General features: G+C 48.1%; 1 protein-coding gene across 1 annotated transcript in view; it reads left to right on the top strand.

Annotated features, from left to right (window-relative positions):
- Positions 1–18,979, top strand: part of LOC138567264 (protein Wnt-7b-like) — a 285,438-nt gene extending 266,459 nt beyond the window's left edge. Inside the window, exon 4 of the mRNA XM_069645295.1 lies at positions 14,343–18,979. Within this exon, the coding sequence (XP_069501396.1) occupies positions 14,343–14,822 (480 nt within the window). The 3' untranslated portion in view covers positions 14,823–18,979. The remainder of the gene's footprint in view (positions 1–14,342) is intronic.
- Positions 18,980–19,182: the final 203 nt, after the last annotated feature.

Raw genomic sequence — 19,182 nt, 5'->3', positions numbered from 1 at the left:
TCTAGTGATATCTGAACAGACAAGAGCTTGCCTTGAGATTCAAGCACATGAAAGCAATCCTTGGCTGGTGGGTTATGTTAACATCAGTCTGAGAAGTACCCCAGCAGGAGGGGAGAAGAGGTCCTGCTGGTAATCGTTTTCATTATCCCCTAGGGCAAAGGGGAATTGTAAGTTCTTATGCAGTAGGCGATTGATGTGTCTAGGAAGGTGACCCGCTGTCAGAGGGTTCGGATTTTTGCACCCAGGAGACAATCAATGAAAACACCTGAACCAAGAAGCAACCAAGGAAAATTCAAGAAAACGCTCTGGGAAACTGTAAAAAACAACCTCTTACTCTGATCATTTGGGAAACTTGCTGCAGGATGCTCTGTCCTTGGAGCTGTGTTTCATTGGTAGAGAGGTATTTGGGCTTGGACTAGGACACTAGGTCTATCTAGAATAGACCCTTGCACATATTTGATTACTCCTTAACACACTTGTCATTCTCACACTTGGCCTCCCACTGACACTGTCCTATGGCCCTATTGTGTGTAGCATATACTTGCACATTCCACTCTTCTTCTTTGTCACTACTCCTCACCACCATACATACTTGTGACAAGTGATCAGCAAAAACATTGTGCTTTCCCGGCACTACTTCAACATTGAAGTCATGACACTGCATGCGTGTTACCCATCCAGCATGCCTTCTCGATACCTTGTCTGTTCCCTTATTCTCAAACAACGCCTTAAGGGGATTGTGATCCATTCTTAAAGTGAACTTCTGATCCCACACAAAGGTTCAAAACCTCTCTTCCACCCAAACACACCCCAAAGCCTCATTTTATATCCCTGAGTACCTACTCTACACTCCTTTCAAAACCCCTGAGGTATGGGCAATCACAATTTGGTTTCCAACTTTCCTTATTTGTGACAATACAGCCCCCAAACCAGTATCACTCCCATCTGTAGTAATGACTGTCTTACCTCTAGTGTTAAACTACTTTAATGGTCCAGCCAAATCAATTTCAACGTTGATCGCTTAACATTCTGCCTCACACTTCATATCCAACTTGGATTCATTTTCGGTCTTTCAACATTGTTCTCATCCCTTCTACTTTCTCAGAGAAATTCCTTATGACCGTCTGGTAAACATCCATGAGACAAAGAAATTAGCTTTGTTCAACCTTAAATATTGGTGCCTTAATCACTTTAAAGGTGCTTGCCACTCATCCTTTGGCCCCATACCTTCCTTCAAAATGTTATGTCTGAGATACTCTACTTCTTCTTTACTGAAGACACACTTTTCCTTCTTAACAGTGAGTGCCCTAGCACTCAAATGCTCAAGAGCTTCCCCAGCTCCTCATTGTGTTACTTCTCATCTCTGCCGCACACCACTATGTCGTCCTGGAAACAACACACATTTTCTACATCCCTGAATAACATGTACATAACCTTTTGGAATATATTGCGGCTGTGGATACTAGCCCAAAGGGCATGCGCCCAAACTGAAACATTCCTTCATGAGAGACAAACGTAGTATGTTTCTTGGACTTGGGATGTTAATACACTTGACAATACACATATGTCAAATCAAGTTTTGTGAGTATCCTACCACCCCAATCAAACTCAGCAGTTCCCACATATTTGGCAACAGATGGCATTCTACAACAACACTCTTGTTTATGTGACGTAAGTCTATGCACAACCTCACATCATCATTTGGTTTCTTTGCCACAACTAACAGAGACATCCGTTCAAAAATTCGAGTACACTCTATAATTCCATTACCACAGAACCTCTTCAGTTCCTTCCCCGCAACTTCTATCGGTATCAGGTAATATTATCCCCATATATATGGTCGCCGTAAATAATATCGCCGGGAAAAGGTCGCAGCGATATTATATGGGTGACCATATATATGGGGACAGGGGCAAAAAAAATTAAAAAAGAAAAAAGAAATGTGTGGGTTGCGGGGGTGTCCCCCGCATGTTCCATGCAATGATGTCGCCACAAAAAACTGCCATTTTTCGGCGATACTTTTGCATAGCAAGATTTTTGTGGCAACATTATTACATGGAACCCTTCTATCAAGGCCATAGGCACCAGGCTGAACTTTGCCACTATGGGTATCGCTCCTTCCTTCAAGACTGTTTTGTGCACTATTACATGTAATTTTAACATACTATCAGTAGAAATCCAGATATTTCAATACTTCTGTCACACTACGATTGTCTACAACAGCCAACACCTGTTTGCACATATTAGGGTCCAACCTGATTTTTTTATTTCCTCTGCTCCTTCCAGCTCCCTTCTTTGTCACAAAGACTTCACCTACTGCTTTCCTGCCTTTGAATACTAATGTGGCAGGGAAATACACTAATATTTCAATGTTGTCCATGTTGTACCTACCAAGACTTATATCTGGTGGCATCAATTCATCCTCACTCCTTCCCAAAACCTTCTCCCACACTTTGAGATCAAGGACATCTTAGCTCCCGAATCTGCCATCATGTGGACAACCTCCCCATTTACACTTATCTCTGCAATAGGGCTGTCATCATAATAATTTAATAATAATAATAATAATAATAATAATAATAATAATTTATTATTCACTATCATCTCCTTCTCTAACCACACTTATGGGGTATATGTCTGCTCCCACCACACTATCGCTATCATCCGAATCATCTTCCATCAGTGCACTGACACTTTTCCTATTCACTTTAAAGTTTTTACAGTAATTTGGAAAATGACCCCAGCGGTTAGACTTTTTTCACATGACCTTTCTCTCAGGACAATTTGGAGCTCCCGCAAGACGCACCTTGCTGCCACATCGATAACATGCCATCTCGTTCATGATACCCTCTACTCCTTTCGAATCACTCTCCTTGTATGGTTCTTTTTTGTTCTTCTTTCTAGTCTTTTCTTGGCCCATGCACTTGTTTCGATTCTCATCACTTCCTTAACAACATCCTTCTCTGACGTCTTCTGTTTTGCCAGGCATGATAGACAGTTCAAGGAATGTTCCATCTTTTTTGCAAATTGCAATCACCTCATCTAAGGGCAGGTCATCCTTGAACCACAGTTCTCTTATTTTATCTTAGTTACACTTGACCATGAACTCATGAACTAATCCTTAAAGTGCTCATCAAACTTGTTTCCAAAATTGCATGTCCCTCAAGGGTTCTATGTAATTTCACTGGCAAGCATTTTTACGACTGCCTTTTTACGAGGACACCATTACGAAAAAAGTCATCTTATTTATTTTTTGGGAGGGGTTTGACCCCCTTAGCTGCCCCTCCCCACCTACTTTTAACTATTCCCAACCCCCAACCCCTTATCTGCCCTTTCCCACCCCCCAACATTTTGATGACTTTATTCGTAATTATGTACTCGTAAAAAAGAATTCGTAAAAATAACTGTTGAAGAAACAACGGTATACCCCTGCAAGCCCCGTCAAGGCTGTAATATATCCTTCTACACCCTCCCTAGCTTGTTGTTGACGCATAGCAAATTTGTACCATTCCTATATAGTGCTCACTTTGAGGTTAAAGTGTCTGTCAAGCTTCCTCAATGCCTATTCTCATTTCTTCCCTAACTCACTCCTTTCCCATCCACAAGTTCAGGCACTCTTCATACCCCAGACAGAGCATAGGCAGACCTTCCTACCCATCCCCACATTTCCTGCACACGTTGACTTAAGTAATGTAAACACCCTTTTTTCTGGGGTCACAACAGCACGTTAGGAGGCCCAGGGTGGACCAGTAATACTGTCGAACCTGTCACATTTTGCATGGTATGCATTCTTCCTCCTTTTAAAAAAATAAACCTCAGACTGCTTATTTATCCACCACAGTTATTGACAGTAAAATTCGCACTACGCACTAGTGCTAATTTCATTTCACTTTCCACAGAGATACCTATCTTGTTAGTGGCTGTGTCTTTCCCTTGTTGCAACAGTTGTATTTGTCTCTTTTTCGAGACACAACTCGAACTACCATTTGTTTTCGTTATCTTGCTTACTGGCAACGTTTCGACGACACCACAGGGTCCTTTCCTTATTTATTTATTTTGCATTTGTTAGGCCCTTATACAAGCAAATTGTGTTTCAAAGCGCCCACATGGCAACATGAAGGGAACATGGGATTGAAAACAATATATACACTGGAGAGTAAAGACGAACGGACTAGGCCTTGTATTCAGAATGTGTAAGTGCAAAGAGTGAAAAGGGGAGGGAGTGGTGGTAAGTGCTGTAATGTCCGTGCTCGTGGGTGAGTTGCAAACATAGTAAGTGCTAGGGAGCATTCAGCTGCAATTAGTGGGTAAGGGTCGGCCTACAGTGGGTGTAGGACAGTGGGCGCCAAGGCAAGTGTGTAGGTAGAAGCTGAGGCGATTGGGTGTGGGATGCCAGGGTCTGAGGACACATAAGGTCCCTGGTCACCAATCATAGCGACTGTGAGGATAGCAGAGAAGGCAAGAAGGGAAGGAGGATGTGAAAAGGAAAGCCTTGAGGAGCTTCCGGAATTTGAGGAGGTCTGGCTCAAGACAAAGAAGAAGGGGGAGGCTGTTCCACAAGAGGGAGCCTACTAAAGCAAGAGATTCGCCTCCCGCCCTCTGTTTAGCAAATCCCTTCACACCAGGGACGTTGCTAGGGGGATCTAAGGGGGCTATAGCCCCTGATCTTTTGGTTGTAGCCCGGGATAGAATCTCAGGAGCTACAGCCAAAAGACTAGCTAGCCCCCAGTCCCAACAGTTCCAACATCAGCGTAGCCCTGGGTCTTTTCCAGACCTAGCAACTCCCCTGCTTCACATACAGATAGTTGGTACCAGAAGAACTAAGAGGTCTAGAGGGAGAATATTTAGTTATAGCAAGTTGCAGATTGCATGGTCCCAGGCCCCAGACAACCTTGTGGGTGATGCAGAGGGATTTGACTTTAATTTGTGCAGAAACTGGGAGCCAGTGAAGAGGTTTTAGAGCAGGAGAGGTGCTGTCCCTTGGTTTGAGGCCAAGGATAAGTCTTGCTGCCCTATTCTGGATTGGCTGGAGGAGTTGTAGGGAGGAAGAGGGTAGATTCAAGAGTAGGCTATTGCAGTAGTCAAGCCTAGAGAGAACCACAGCTCTGGTAACATTGAGCTTCTGGAGGAAAGTGAGGAAAAGGAGAATTCCTTTGAGAAGGAAGAGTTGAAAGTTGGACTTCTTGGCAATATCCTGAATGTGATGGAGGAAGGAGAGAGAGGAGTTGAAGATGACACACAGGTTTTTGGCTTCAGATGAAGGAGAAGGGGGGTACATAGAAGATGGCCAGCATGAGGGGAAGAAAGAGGGAGCAGGGGTCCCAATAGGAAGAATCTCAGTCCTGCTGGCATTGAGGCAGAGATCATTGGAAGTGCACCATGACTGGATAGCAGATAGGCAGTCCGCGATAATGGAAGAAGTAACGGGGTCAGCAGGAAGTTAAAAGAAGAGTTGAGTGTCATCTGCGTAGCACTGGAAGTTGGGGGAGAATGAGGAAATTATACTTGCCAGCAGAGCAAGGTAAGTGTTAAAGAGCCAGGGGCAGAGGTTGGAGCCCTGGGGGACACCACAGGTGGAGAAGGAGCCAGGCGAGGAGAAGGTGCCCAGTATAACCTGGGATGAACCGTCAGTTAGGAAGGAGGTCAGCCAGTCCAGTGCTTGCTCCAAGATACCCTGGGTATCATGGAGCCATTTTATGAGGATAGAGTGGTCGGCCGTGTCAAAGACAGACAAGAGATCAAGTAGAATGAGGACAGATGGAGAGTCCAGAGATGCGAGCAGTTCTTCGCGGATGTTCAGAAGAGCAGTTTCCGTGCCTCTGGATGCTCGGAATCCAGATTGATGGTCGTGGAGACTGCCAAGTTCAGAGTGTGAGGTAAGTTGGGGGAAAGCCAACTTCTCCAGGAGTTTCCCAAGGAAGGGGGTAATAGAAATAGGGCTGTAGTTAGCTGGACAAGTCAGGTGTGCTGAAGGTTTTTTCAGGAGGGGGTCAAGTGAGTGCTTGAGGGAGGAGGGGAAATATCCAGTAGCAAAAGAGTGGTTGCAGAAATCAGCAAGAGCGGGGGCAAGGGAGACAATGTGGTCCTTGATGGTTCTGGGGGAGCAAGGGGAATCCTGTTTGGAGGAGACCTTCATAGAGCGTTAAACTCTCGTGACCTCATCAGGTGTGACAGGGGAGGAGGAGAGAGAGGAAGGAGGAGGGAGAGAGGCCATAGGAGGCAAGGGGTAAGGGGATCGGGGAGGGGTTTAGAGAGAGGGTAGCAAAGGTGCTCAGGATGTCCAGAGTTTTGGTGGTGAAGTGTGTGGCCAGTGCGTTGCAGAGGGCTTGCGAAAGAAGAGGGGAGGAGGAGTCTGTGGAAGGGTTGGCTATTTCACTGCATATTTTTAAGGGTTCAGCTGTGTTGTTGGGTGCACCAGATACCTGTGCCTGGATGTGGGCCCTTTTATTGGCACGGATGGAGAGTCTGGATTGCCTTTGGATCAGGCGCCAGGCCAGTTTGTCAGATGGTGTGCCTGAGGTTTGCCACTTCCATTCCACAGCTCTGCACTTATGTTTCAGGGCTGCATGTTCTGGGTAATACCAGATATTGCGCTTAGCAGCAGGCTTCTGGCGGATCCTCATGACAGGGGCAAGAATGTCCAGAGTGTTTGTAATAGCCAAATGGAGGTTTCTGAGAGCAGAGTCAGAGGTAGAGTCTGGGGTGGGGGTAGCGGGGAGGATGAAGGTGGATGTGAAGGCAGCGACTGACACTAATTTCATTGTGCGGATATACATGAACGAGGTTGGCAGGGCTGGACGAGGTTTGGTCAGAGAGCCTAGGGGACCCAGATAAGAGGAGAGAGGGGTGATCAGTTGGGGGGGAAATGATCAGAGTGGATGAGGGCATCAAGAGTGTTTCCAGACAAGTGTGTTGGACCAGAAGTTGAGAATGGAGAGGGAGGGTGAGTTGCAGAGGTTAAGGAAGAGCGTAGATGCTGTGACAGAGGAGTCAAAGTGGATGTTACAGTCACCCACAATAAGAAGTTTAGAGGTGGTTGAGAGGAGAGAGGAGCAGACATCAGCCCATTCAGAAAGGAACAGGGTGGTAGCACCAGGTGGCCTGGAGCTGGTGGCGATGGTCAGGGAGGAGGAGGGAGAGATGACCAACTTGCACACCAGGCTCTCAAAGGAAGAGTAGGGCTGGGTGAGTATGAGGGAGGAAGGAACCCACTCCGGGAAGATTTACCAGGCTGCCTGTAGATGGTGGTGATAGTCAGGGGGGAGGATGGAGAGACCCTGCGCACAATGTTGCATCGCCCAGGCTCTTTCTTCTATTCACTGGCTGTCTTTGTCACACACAGTGCTTTGCTCACACTCTGTTTGACAAGCCATCGACTGCCTGCTTGTTCCTGGTCTCAGGCGCCACCAATCCTTCTCACACAGCCACTTGCGGAGGGCACTTTTTAGCCCCAATCTCTTCATGCCGCTTTGCGCATCTCTTCTCATGTTGGTCACTTGGGCTCAAGGCCTTGGCGCTTCCCTGCACCTTTTCTCCGATCCGGTTACTCGCTTCCCGATTCCTCAGCACAGTCTCTTGCACCGTAGCACAGTGTCGGCGGTTCTCCCTTCCCAATGGCAGCAGGGGCACACTCTGCGTCACCAATTTGTGAGAAACTGAGGTACTCCAACCAGGTGAAGGTTCAACTTAAGTGTTTATTTGAGCATCTACTTAAAGCCCCTGTGTCATGCCTGCGCCATGGGCGCATCCATTTGCGCTCAATATGGACCATTTGTTTATCATTTATTTACAACAGACTCTTGGATCAATCTATATTTACTTTGGGGACTTTATTTCCCATTTGCGAGACTTTGGTGCTTTATTATTTTTTCCAACAAACTACGCATACCACAATGCACTTGGCTATAAGCATCGATTCCTGGCTGTTCCTATTGGTCATCAAAGGAACTACACCCCCCAGAAGCCCTAGGGATATGCTCTGCTTCCACCAGCTCAGGAACAGAGAGGGAGGTGGCCGATTGTCTGCAGGTGTGCTTAGCCAGGTGCAACCAATTAGCCTGCCTCTGTGCTGGGCTAGGCAGTATAAAAGGCTGCTGCCTGCAGTGGCTCGGCCTCTTGCATTGAGAGTCCTTCCTCCACCTTTCACGTCTTTCTACGGATCTTTGTATGCTGTTTGCCATCACTCCTGCTTGGACCCTGCTTTGCAGCTTGCTACACCCTGCTGCCTTCAGCCCTAACCTTCTGGGCTCCCTGCCTCAGTCCAGCTCCTCTGGGCTTCCTGCCTTGCAGCCTGTTACACTTCGCTGCCTACAGCCATAGCCTTCCAGGCTCTCTTCCTCACAGCCCTGCTCCTTCGGGCTCTCCACATTGCAGCCTATCCCGCTCTGCTGCCTTCCAGCCTCTGCCCTTGCCCTACCGGGCTTTCTACATTGCAGCTGATCACGCTCTGCTGCCTTCCAGCCTCCGCCCTTGCCCTGCCGGGCTCTCCACATTGCAGCCGATCACGCTCTGCTGCCTTCCAGCCTCCGCCCTTGCCCTGCCGGGCTCTCCACATTGCAGCCGATCACGCTCTGCTGCCTTCCAGCCTCCGCCCTTGCCCTGCCGGGCTCTCCACATTGCAGCCGATCACGCTCTGCTGCCTTCCAGCCTCCGCCCTTGCTCTGCCGGGCTCTCCACATTGCAGCCGATCACGCTCTGCTGCCTTCCAGCCTCCGCCCTTGCCCTGCCGGGTTCTCCACATTGCAGCCGATCACGCTCTGCTGCCTTCCAGCCTCCGCCCTTGCCCTATCGGGCTTTCTACATTGCAGCTGATCACGCTCTGCTGCTTTCCAGTCTCAGCCCTTGTCCTCTGGGCTCCCTGCTCTGCAGCCTGCCTCACTCTGGCTGCCTACAGCCCTTGTCCTCTGGGCTTCCTACTTTGCAGCTGATCACGCTCCGCTGCTTACTACCTACCTTTTTCCGCTGGGTTCTCGGCCTAGCAGCCCTCTACAGTCCTCTGCAACCTTCTACGGTCAGCGGCCCTGCCCCTCAGGGCTCACTCCTTGCTGCCCGCTCCTTCTGGGTTCCTTGCCGTGCAGCCTGCTTTACTCTGCTGCCCTAAGCCCTTTCCCTCTGGGCTCTCTACGCTACAGCCCTGCTCCTGTGGGCTTGCTCATTGCTTTCCTGCTCCTCTGAGCTCTCAACCTTGTTCCTTACTGTCCTCTGCTATCCTATCGTGTTACACGACTTTCCCTACATTTCCTTCTGCGAGTTTGCTATCAACCTCCTTTTCCTGGATTTGTCTGTAAGTATCTTCTCTTGTCCTGTTTGTAGACCCTTTTGTACAGAGCTTGTCTGTTGGTTCCCATCAGTCAACCTCTGCCCCTTCCCTTGTCTCGTTTCTACATTACAGACACCGATAGCTGCTGTTCCAAGTCATGAGCAAACAGCGTGGGCCTCTGTTATAGCAAACTGTGCAGAAGGCTTGAGTATTTCCTAAGGTTCGTGGAATACTCTTTTCCTAGATCCGCATACACCCCAAGAGGGAATTCATTCTGTACCTTTTCCTTGCTACTCTTGCCTACTCTTCGTTCTCTTTCCTTTCAGCTGTGTGTGTGCTTCTCTGTCCACTTTATTTAGGCACAACCACCCAAACCCTTTTTGGGTGTCCTGTGCCACTCTTAATAGAGTGCCATCCCTGACAGAATGCAAGAGCCAAAAATTTCTTGTTCCATAGGCCGGAAAGGCATACACAGACCAAAGATGCTTTCCTTTCGGGTTAAGAAACCTTTGCATAAACCTATGGTTTCCCTAAAGACAGCAAACAAGAACCTTAGTCTAAAGGACAGTCTCGCCTTAGTAAACAAAGATTTACAAGCACGGTACTATACTCACTGGCTAGCTGACCCTTCTTCCATGTACAATTATTATGACATTTGCGACTATGACCCGCAGTCCTTTTCTGTTGCAGAGCTACAGCAAGATAATGAATTCTTACAGATCTTGTTAAACCAAACAGTGAAAAACACTCCTGCATCTTCTGACAAGCCTTCTAACACCGCAACAGCCAAGGATATAGCACTCATTGTGGGAGACTCTAAACCAGAATACGCTGTTGCCAGAGTGATATGCGCAAGATCAGCTTGGCAAGCTCCCCAGAATGCTGGAAACCCTTATTTGACAGGACAAGGCAGTCATTATCCTGAGGTTTGTGCATCTGGTCCTGGGTACAAAAGACCTATACTAACCATCGGTTGTCTTAATGCTTCCACAGTATCTACTAACCACAATAACCCTAAGGTCAGTCTTCCCATTGCTACAACCGAATTTTCTGCCACACCAGCTTCTGAAGCTTTAGATCAAACTAATGATACTTACCTGCTACACGAACAACTTCTACGCCTTAAAAGAAAGACCGAAGACCTCTATGATGACTTTGTTTATTTGCATTATTAGAATCTTATGAAGGGACACAAGTCACCAGACCATCTGACACTATGTCCAACACCTGACATCTTATCCTTAGAGATCGACATGATAAGGCCTGGAATTGCCACGCAGAAAAGTATACAGACTTATACCAAGCAGATGGAAGACCTAAATATAGCATATGTATCCCTTCTAAAGACTGACACAGCTCTTTCACCTTCCAGCCACAGAAACTCAGGTTGTTGTACTGACAGAAAATAATTAACTCCTCCGGTGGGTCAAATCACTCACACAGCCATTACACCACAAAACAAGGGTGGTCTTCTGATTGGAAATCCCTCTGAGTCAAAGGATGGTTCCGCCCTCACCCTTGCCTATTGTCCAGTACTAACACTTACAACCTCTTCTGGAATGACAACGTCAGCTGAGGAGACTGGCGCAGTTCACACCGAGCATGCTGAGTTGGCAAGCGGGACTTGCCAAAGTGTGGCTGTGCCATCAGACAACACTCCTGAGCAATCAACATCTCCAGTTTCTTCGATACCCCCTGAATCGCCAGTGGTTGTGGTACTCGATCTACCAGTGGTTGCAACACCTGAACTGTCTGTAGCTGCTACAGCACCCGTACTTCCAACTGCAATTCATGATCTTCCTGATGCTGTGGCTCCTAAACTCCCTGCCACATTTGAGTCTCCTGAAGTCCCTGCTGCAAATCTTGAGGTTGCTATAGCTACTGTGATTCCTGAAGCTACTGCTAATTCTGATGCTCCCGATGCCCAGATTTCTACTTCCTTCGCAGCTGTGCTACCTGCAGCAGAATCCTCTGCTACACAACCTGATCCCGCAGCACCTTCTCTTCTTGATCCTACATCCACCATGCTAACTGTTGCAAAGTCAGCGAAGGGTTTCCCTGTTAAGACTACTGTTCCAGTTGTTCCTGCTGGTGTATCTATAGCACTAAGACTGTCAGACTCTACTCTACCAGTCTCAGATGCGTTCCAGCCCGCTGGTTCTCTCATGGCACCACACATCTAGTTGCTACAGCCTCGATACTCTCTACAGCCATTCAAGATCTCACTGCTGCTGTAACCTCTGAACTGTCTACTAATCATGGGGAAACCGCCGCTGTGACTCCTGAACTCTCTGCGGCTAACCCTAACGTTGTCATGGCTGCTCCGGATGTCTTGGAAAACCTTCCTAAAGCTACCAACTCTGCTGTACCTATGTCTCCACCTTCCAGCATCATACTGTTGCCCGTCAAAGCAAAATCTATCATGGAGCCTGCAGCAGATTTTCGCAGTTCCTCTCTTCATGCACACACAGTTGGGGTTTGTGTTCAAAATACTTCGTCTTTTCTGATTTCTACATCAAAAGTTCAGAACATTTGTACTGTTTCCGTCATTCAAGACTCTCACCTTGCAACCTTAAACCTTTTCTGGTGCTTCATGATGTGCCTTTTTGGATTAAGACTCTTGTACGCTGTGACAGACATTCTTCTTGTAGGTCGGTCTTCAGGGAGCCTGGAGAGGGGCCTGGAGAGGGGCATACTGTCATGCCTGCGCCATGGGCGCATCCATTTGCGCTCAATATGGACTATTTGTTTATCATTTATTTACAACAGACTCTTGGATCAATCTATATTTACTTTGGGGACTTTATTTCCCATTTGCGAGACTTTGGTGCTTTATTATTTTTTCCAACAAACTACGCATACCACAATGCACTTGGCTATAAGCATCGATTCCTGGCTGTTCCTATTGGTCATCAAAGGAACTACACCCCCCAGAAGCCCTAGGGATATGCTCTGCTTCCACCAGCTCAGGAACAGAGTGGGAGGTGGCCGATTGTCTGCAGGTGTGCTTAGCTAGGTGCAACCAATTAGCCTGCCTCTGTGCTGGGCTAGGCAGTATAAAAGGCTGCTGCCTGCAGTGGCTCAGCCTCTTGCATTGAGAGTCCTTCCTCCACCTTTCACGTCTTTCTACGGATCTTTGTATGCTGTTTGCCATCACTCCTGCTTGGACCTGCCTTGCAGCTTGCTACACCCTGCTGCCTTCAGCCCTAGCCTTCTGGGCTCCCTGCCTCAGTCCAGCTCCTCTGGGCTTCCTGCCTTGCAGCCTGTTACACTTCGCTGCCTACAGCCATAGCCTTCCAGGCTCTCTTCCTCACAGGCCTGCTCCTCCGGGCTCTCCACATTGCAGCCGATCCCGCTCTGCTGCCTTCCAGCCTCTGCCCTTGCCCTACCGGGCTTTCTACATTGCAGCTGATCACGCTCTGACGCCTTCCAGCCTCCGCCCTTGCCCTGCCGGGCTCTCCACATTGCAGCCGATCACGCCCTGCTGCCTTCCAGCCTCCGCCCTTGCCCTGCCAGGCTCTCCACATTGCAGCCGATCGCGCTCTGCTGCCTTCCAGCCTCCGCCCTTGCCCTGCCGGGCTCTCCACATTGCAGCCGATCACGCTCTGCTGCCTTCCAGCCTCCACCCTTGCTCTGCCGGGCTCTCCACATTGCAGCCGATCACGCTCTGCTGCCTTCCAGCCTCCGCCCATGCCCTGCCGGGCTCTCCACATTGCAGCCGATTACGCTCTGCTGCCTTCCAGCCTCCGCCCTTGCCCTATCGGGCTTTCTACATTGCAGCTGATCACGCTCTGCTGCTTTCCAGTCTCAGCCCTTGTCCTCTGGGCTCCCTGCTCTGCAGCCTGCCTCACTCTGGCTGTCTACAGCCCTTGTCCTCTGGGCTTCCTACTTTGCAGCTGATCACGCTCCGCTGCTTAGTACCTACCTTTTTCCGCTGGGTTCTCGGCCTAGCAGCCCTCTACAGTCCTCTGCAACCTTCTACGGTCAGCGGCCCTGCCCCTCAGGGCTCACTCCTTGCTGCCCGGTCCTTCTGGGTTCCTTGCCGTGCAGCCTGCTTTACTCTGCTGCCCTAAGCCCTTTCCCTCTGGGCTCTCTACCTTACAGCCCTGCTCCTGTGGGCTTGCTCATTGCTTTCCTGCTCCTCTGAGCTCTCAACCTTGTTCCTTACTGTCCTCTGCTATCCTATCCTGTTACACGACTTTCCCTTCATTTCCTTCTGCGAGTTTTCTATCAACCTCCTTTTCCTGGATTTGTCTGTAAGTATCTTCTCTTGTCCTGTTTGTAGACCCTTTTGTACAGAGCTTGTCTGTTGGTTCCCATCAGTCAACCTCTGCCCCTTCCCTTGTCTCGTTTCTACATTACAGACACCCATAGCTGCTGTTCCAAGTCATGAGCAGACAGCGTGGGCCTCTGTTATAGCAAACTGTGCAGAAGGCTTGAGTATTTCCTAAGGTTCGAGGAATACTCTTTTCCTAGATCTGCATACACCCCAAGAGGGAATTCATTCTGTACCTTTTCCTTGCTACTCTTGCCTACTCTTCGTTCTCTTTCCTTTCAGCTGTGTGTGTGCTTCTCTGTCCACTTTATTTAGGCACAACCACCCAAACCCTTTTTGGGTGTCCTGTGCCACTCTTAATAGAGTGCCATCCCTGACACCCTGCTCCAGGTATGTGTTAATCATTTCTTCTTAGCCGCTCAATCTGGAACCCTTCTCACACATTCCACCAAAAAGATGTTATACAATAACAGTAACCATGGAGCAGGTCAATTTACATATTAGCATAAGATAGAACAAGCAAGGACTAGGGTTACGAGGTGAGGGGCAGAATATTACACAAGATGTCTCACCCATATCGAACCTTTGACCCCTCTCTAGACCATTCATTTGAGTTGCTGTGTATTTTCTCAACAGTGTTTTTGGTGTGTGTGTGTGTGTTTGGTGGACATGTTTTTCTATGCTACATTGTGTTTGCTGACTGGCTTATCTCACCTGCTTTCTTAGTCCATCAGTTTGGTGACATTGTTGTTTTGCTTTTGTTTCCCTTTCCTGTGTCCTCCGTCTGACTGGACTGGTGGCCAGTAGATGCTGGAAAAGAATGTGAGGCTGGAGTGCAAATGCCATGGGGTGTCTGGCTCTTGCACCCTGAAGACTTGCTGGGTGACGCTACCTAACTTCCGGGAGATTGGCTTTGTGTTGAAGGAGAGATATGAGCAGGCAGTGATGGTGGAGGCAGTGCGCGGACGCCGGCAAATGCAAGCAGCTTTCCTGAAGCTCAAGACCACCCATGGCTACCGCAAGCCTGCCGCCACAGACCTGGTGTACATTGACCGCTCGCCCAGCTTCTGTGAGGAAGAGCCGGCGACTGGGAGCCTGGGTACACAGGGGCGCATGTGCAACCGCACGTCGCCGCAGGCTGACAACTGCGAACTGATGTGCTGTGGCCGAGGATACAACACCTTCCAATACACACATGTGTGGCAGTGCGACTGTAAATTCCACTGGTGCTGTCGTGTGACCTGCAGCACATGCACTGAGCAGATACATGCGTACACGTGCAACTGAGCCAAAGATGGCAGCTGCGTGAGCTGGCGCCCACTGTGGAGAGCCATAGGGCCCACGAGAGAAAAAAAGATGGCCGCTTTACTGATCTCAGTCATGGGGAATCTGGCGGGCAGGGTCTGGCATGACGTCCTTCAAAATCTACCTGTGGGACCCTCGCTTCCACGGTAAGCTGCTATGTCGAGCCCAGGCCATCCAAAGCAGTGGCTGGCACTGTAGCAGAGCTGACGTGGAGAAGCGAAATGTGTCAAGAGGAAGCCAGTGTTGAGTCCACGGGGGACTGGTCTTTAAGGAACTCTGGAGATTTCCTAGTAGGCCTCAGCACTCTGGGCCTCTATTGTGTGGTATTTCCAAATGTTCCCATAGGAAAAGGGTTGGGCTTGCTGAAAATGGGTAATATGGGCCCACTAAGAAAATTATTTCCAGGGCCTCTTTTGGTTCCCAGTCCACCCCTGGTTGTGTCGTGTAGAGCCTGTGTGTGGCTGCTCAGTGAAGAAGGGCGTTACGTATGTGCACTGGTCAGGTACACAGGAACATATTGTATCTGTGGGCTGTTGGGATAGACTCGGAGAACGCCCTATCCGTGCATTGGTTGATACACTGGAGAATGCTGCGACTGTGCATTGCGTAGATACCCTTGAAAGGGGCATGTTGGTGAACTGTTTGAAGAACACGGCGTGATGCTATGTCAGTGCAGTGTGGAGGCGTACACTGGAGGCAGTGTGTAGCTGTGGGCAATGCTTCATCTATGCACAAGTGGGATAGACTGGAGAACACTAGATCTGTGCACTTTTGCGACACACTGATTAATCTTGTGCCTGTAGAGCTACACTGGAGGACTCTGCATGTGTGCTCTCCTCGATACACTGGAGGATGCTGGAGCTGTGCCGCATTGGAGAAAAACATACTTGTGCACTTTTTGGGGACAGGCTTCAAAACGCTGGGATATACTGGATAATACTTTTTAGGTTGAGTGTTGGCATATGCTGGAAGACACTGTATGGGTGCACCACCATGATACGCCAAATAATGTTTGATCAGTGCACTTTCGCGATATAGTGGAGCATGCTGTATCTGCACTGGGCGGTATGCACTGAAGAAAGCTATAATATCTGGGCATTGCTGTAATTCACTTAAGAATGCTGTGTTTATGGACTGGTGGGATGCAGTGAGGAATGCTCTGTCTATCGACTCACTGGATACACTGGAGAACTCTGCATCTGTGCTCTGTGCGGAATCACTGAAGTAGGCTTTCTCTTGGTACTTTTGGGATATGGTAGGGGATGCTGTATCTGTAAGCTGTTGAGTTGCACTGGAGACCACTGTATCCATGGCCTTTTGTGATACAATGGAGAATGCTGGATCTGTGGGCTGTTGGATTACACTTGAGAGCAATGTACCCATATACGTTTGTGTTACACTGGAGAATGCCGGATCTGTGGGCTGTTGGGTTGCACTGGAGACCACTGTATCCATGGGCTTTTGTGATACAATGGAGAATGCACTATCTCTAGGTTGTTGTATTACACTTGAGAGCAATGTACCCATGTACCTTTGTGTTACACTGGAGAATGCTGGATCTGTAGGCTGTTGGGTTGCACTGGAGACCACTGCATCCATGGGCTTTTGTGATACAATGGAGAATGCTGAATCTGTGGGCTGTTGGGTTACACTTGAGAGCAATGTACCCATGTACTTTTGTGTTACACTGGAGAATGCTGGATCTGTGGGCTGTTGGGTTGCACTGGAGACCACTGTATCCATGGGCTTTTGTGATACAATGGAGAATGCTGGATCTGTGGGCTGTTGGGTTACACTTGAGAGCAATGTACCCATGTACTTTTGTGTTACACTGGAGAATGCTGGATCTGTGGACTGTTGGGTTGCACTGGATACCTCTGTATCCATGGGCTTTTGTGATACAATGGAGAATGCTGGATCTGTGGGCTGTTGGGTTACACTTGAGAGCAATGTACCCATGTACTTTTGTGTTACACTGGAGAATGCTGGATCTGTGGGCTGTTGGGTTGCACTGGAGACCACTGTATCCATGGGCTTTTGTGATACAATGGAGAATGCACTATCTCTAGGTTGTTGTATTACACTTGAGAGCAATGTACCCATGTACTTTTGTGATACACTGGAGAATGCTGGATCTGTAGGCTGTTGGGTTGCACTGGAGACCACTGTACCAATGTATGTTTGTGATACACTGGAGAATGCTGGATCTCTAGGGTTTTGGATTACATCAGAGACCACTGTATCCATGGGATATTGTGATAAAATTGATAATTCCTTATCTGTATGCTGTTGTATTATACTTGAGAGCAATGTACCCAGGGACTGTTGTGATACACTGGAGAATGCTGGATCTGTAGGCTGTTACACTGCAGAGCACAGTATCCATGGGCTTTTGTGATATACTGGTGAATGCTGGATCTGTAGGCTGTTGGATTACACCTGAGTGCACTGTACCCATAACCGTTTGAGATATACTGGTGAATGTTGTATATGTAGGTTGTTGGAGTACACTGCAGAGCACTGTATCCATGGGATTTTGTGATATACTGGAGAATGTTGTATGTGTAGCCTGATGGATTACACTTGAGAGCACTGTACCCAGGGGCTTTTGTGATACACTGGTAAACAATGCACCTGGACATTGTTTGGCTATATTAGAGTGCACTCTATTTGTGACATTTGGGATATGCAGTGGAGTGTTCCTGCACTGGTTGAAAGCACCAGAGAACACACTGTACTGTACCTGTAGGCTGTGTGGTACATTGGAGAATGCTGTGGCTGTGCACTGTTCAGATACCATGGAGAATAACATATCAGTGCATGCTTCCACAGACTAGAGCGTGCTTTATCGGTTAATTGTTGGGACAGACTGGAGACCATTGTATCTGTGGGCTGTAGACATACAAGGGGAAGGCTGTATCCATGCCATGCAATATTTCTTCCCTCCTTTGATACACTGGAGCACGCCCCATCCTGTGCACTGTTTCATAAGCGGGAGAATGCTGTGTCTGAGCACTGTAGGCAATGAATAAAGAATACTGCCTCTGTTTGCAGTCAGTGTACACAGGTGAACCCTTTACCTGTTGGCATAACTTGAGAACAGTGTATCAGTCCGCTTTGGGTAAACACTAGAGAACACCGTATCTATGCTCTTTAGGTATGTACTTATCTCTACACTGTTGGTATACAATCAGGGACGATATACGCCAGAGCACTTTTGGGATAACACAGGAAATCATGTCTGTGATTTGTTTTATGCCGGAGATCACGGTATCTGTGTAATATTGGGAAATGCTGCATCTGTACACTAGTCGGGTACATTAATTTGTGAGCTACTGGCCTATATGGAGAACACTGTGTCTGTGCACTTGCGAGATTCTATGAAAACACTGTATCTGTGCTCGCTTGATATGCCACAAAGAACAATATACCTATGCACTTTTGGGATACATGATAAAGTACTGTATATGTGTGTTGTTGTCATAAACGGAAGCAATCTGAATTGGTGCTTTGTTCATTAACTATAAAAAAAAATGCTGTATTTGAACTGTTGGGGAAAAAGTAGAAAGCTGTGTTTCTGTGGCCTGCCGCAATCCCCAGAAAAAGGTAGAAAGCGTAAACTACTCAGATATACGGGATAATGATGTGCCAGTGCACTGTTGGCATGCACTGGAGCACACAGTGGTTGCGGCCTCTGATAACCTGAAGAAAGGCACGTCTCTGGCTGTCGGGATACACTGAAGAACATCACACCTATGTGCTCTTGGGATCTACACTGGACGGCTGTCTGTGGGTTCTACAGGGAAGACCTGACAACTGTGTAATTTGTTCCGATTGGAGAACCCCGAGCTGTCTCTTAGACTGTTGGGGTGCTGAGAAGAACACATTGGCTGCATACTGTTGCAATCCACTGGAGATCTCTGTGTGCACTGATGGCATACACTGAAAAACACTATATCAGCGCATTGTTGGGATATGTTGGAGAATACGATTTTTGTAACTTAAGGATAAAATGGTGTTCACTGTAATTGCACTGTTTGGATACACTGGAAAGCACTGTATTTTGTGTTGGTCGGATACACTGGAGAGTGCAGTATCTGTGAATTGTTGGAATACATAGACACATTGAAAAACACTCATTGTAGACTGTTGGTACACAATGGAAAAGGGGTCTGTGGTCTATTGGGGTGCACTCTGGAACGGCGTTACTGTTGGAATAGACTGGAGAACATTGAATCTGTGTACAGTTGAGATATGGTGTGAAACACAATGTGTGTACGTGTGTGTGCGTGCAATGTTGGATTACACAGGCCAACGCTTTATTTCTGCACTATTATGAATA

This window comes from Ambystoma mexicanum, chromosome 2p, assembly GCF_040938575.1.
Source record: "Ambystoma mexicanum isolate Mex_15411 chromosome 2p, UKY_AmexF1_1, whole genome shotgun sequence".
Lineage (NCBI taxonomy): Eukaryota > Metazoa > Chordata > Amphibia > Caudata > Ambystomatidae > Ambystoma > Ambystoma mexicanum.
Note: the sequence above shows the minus strand (reverse complement) of the source record. Positions and strands in the feature narration are given on the sequence as shown.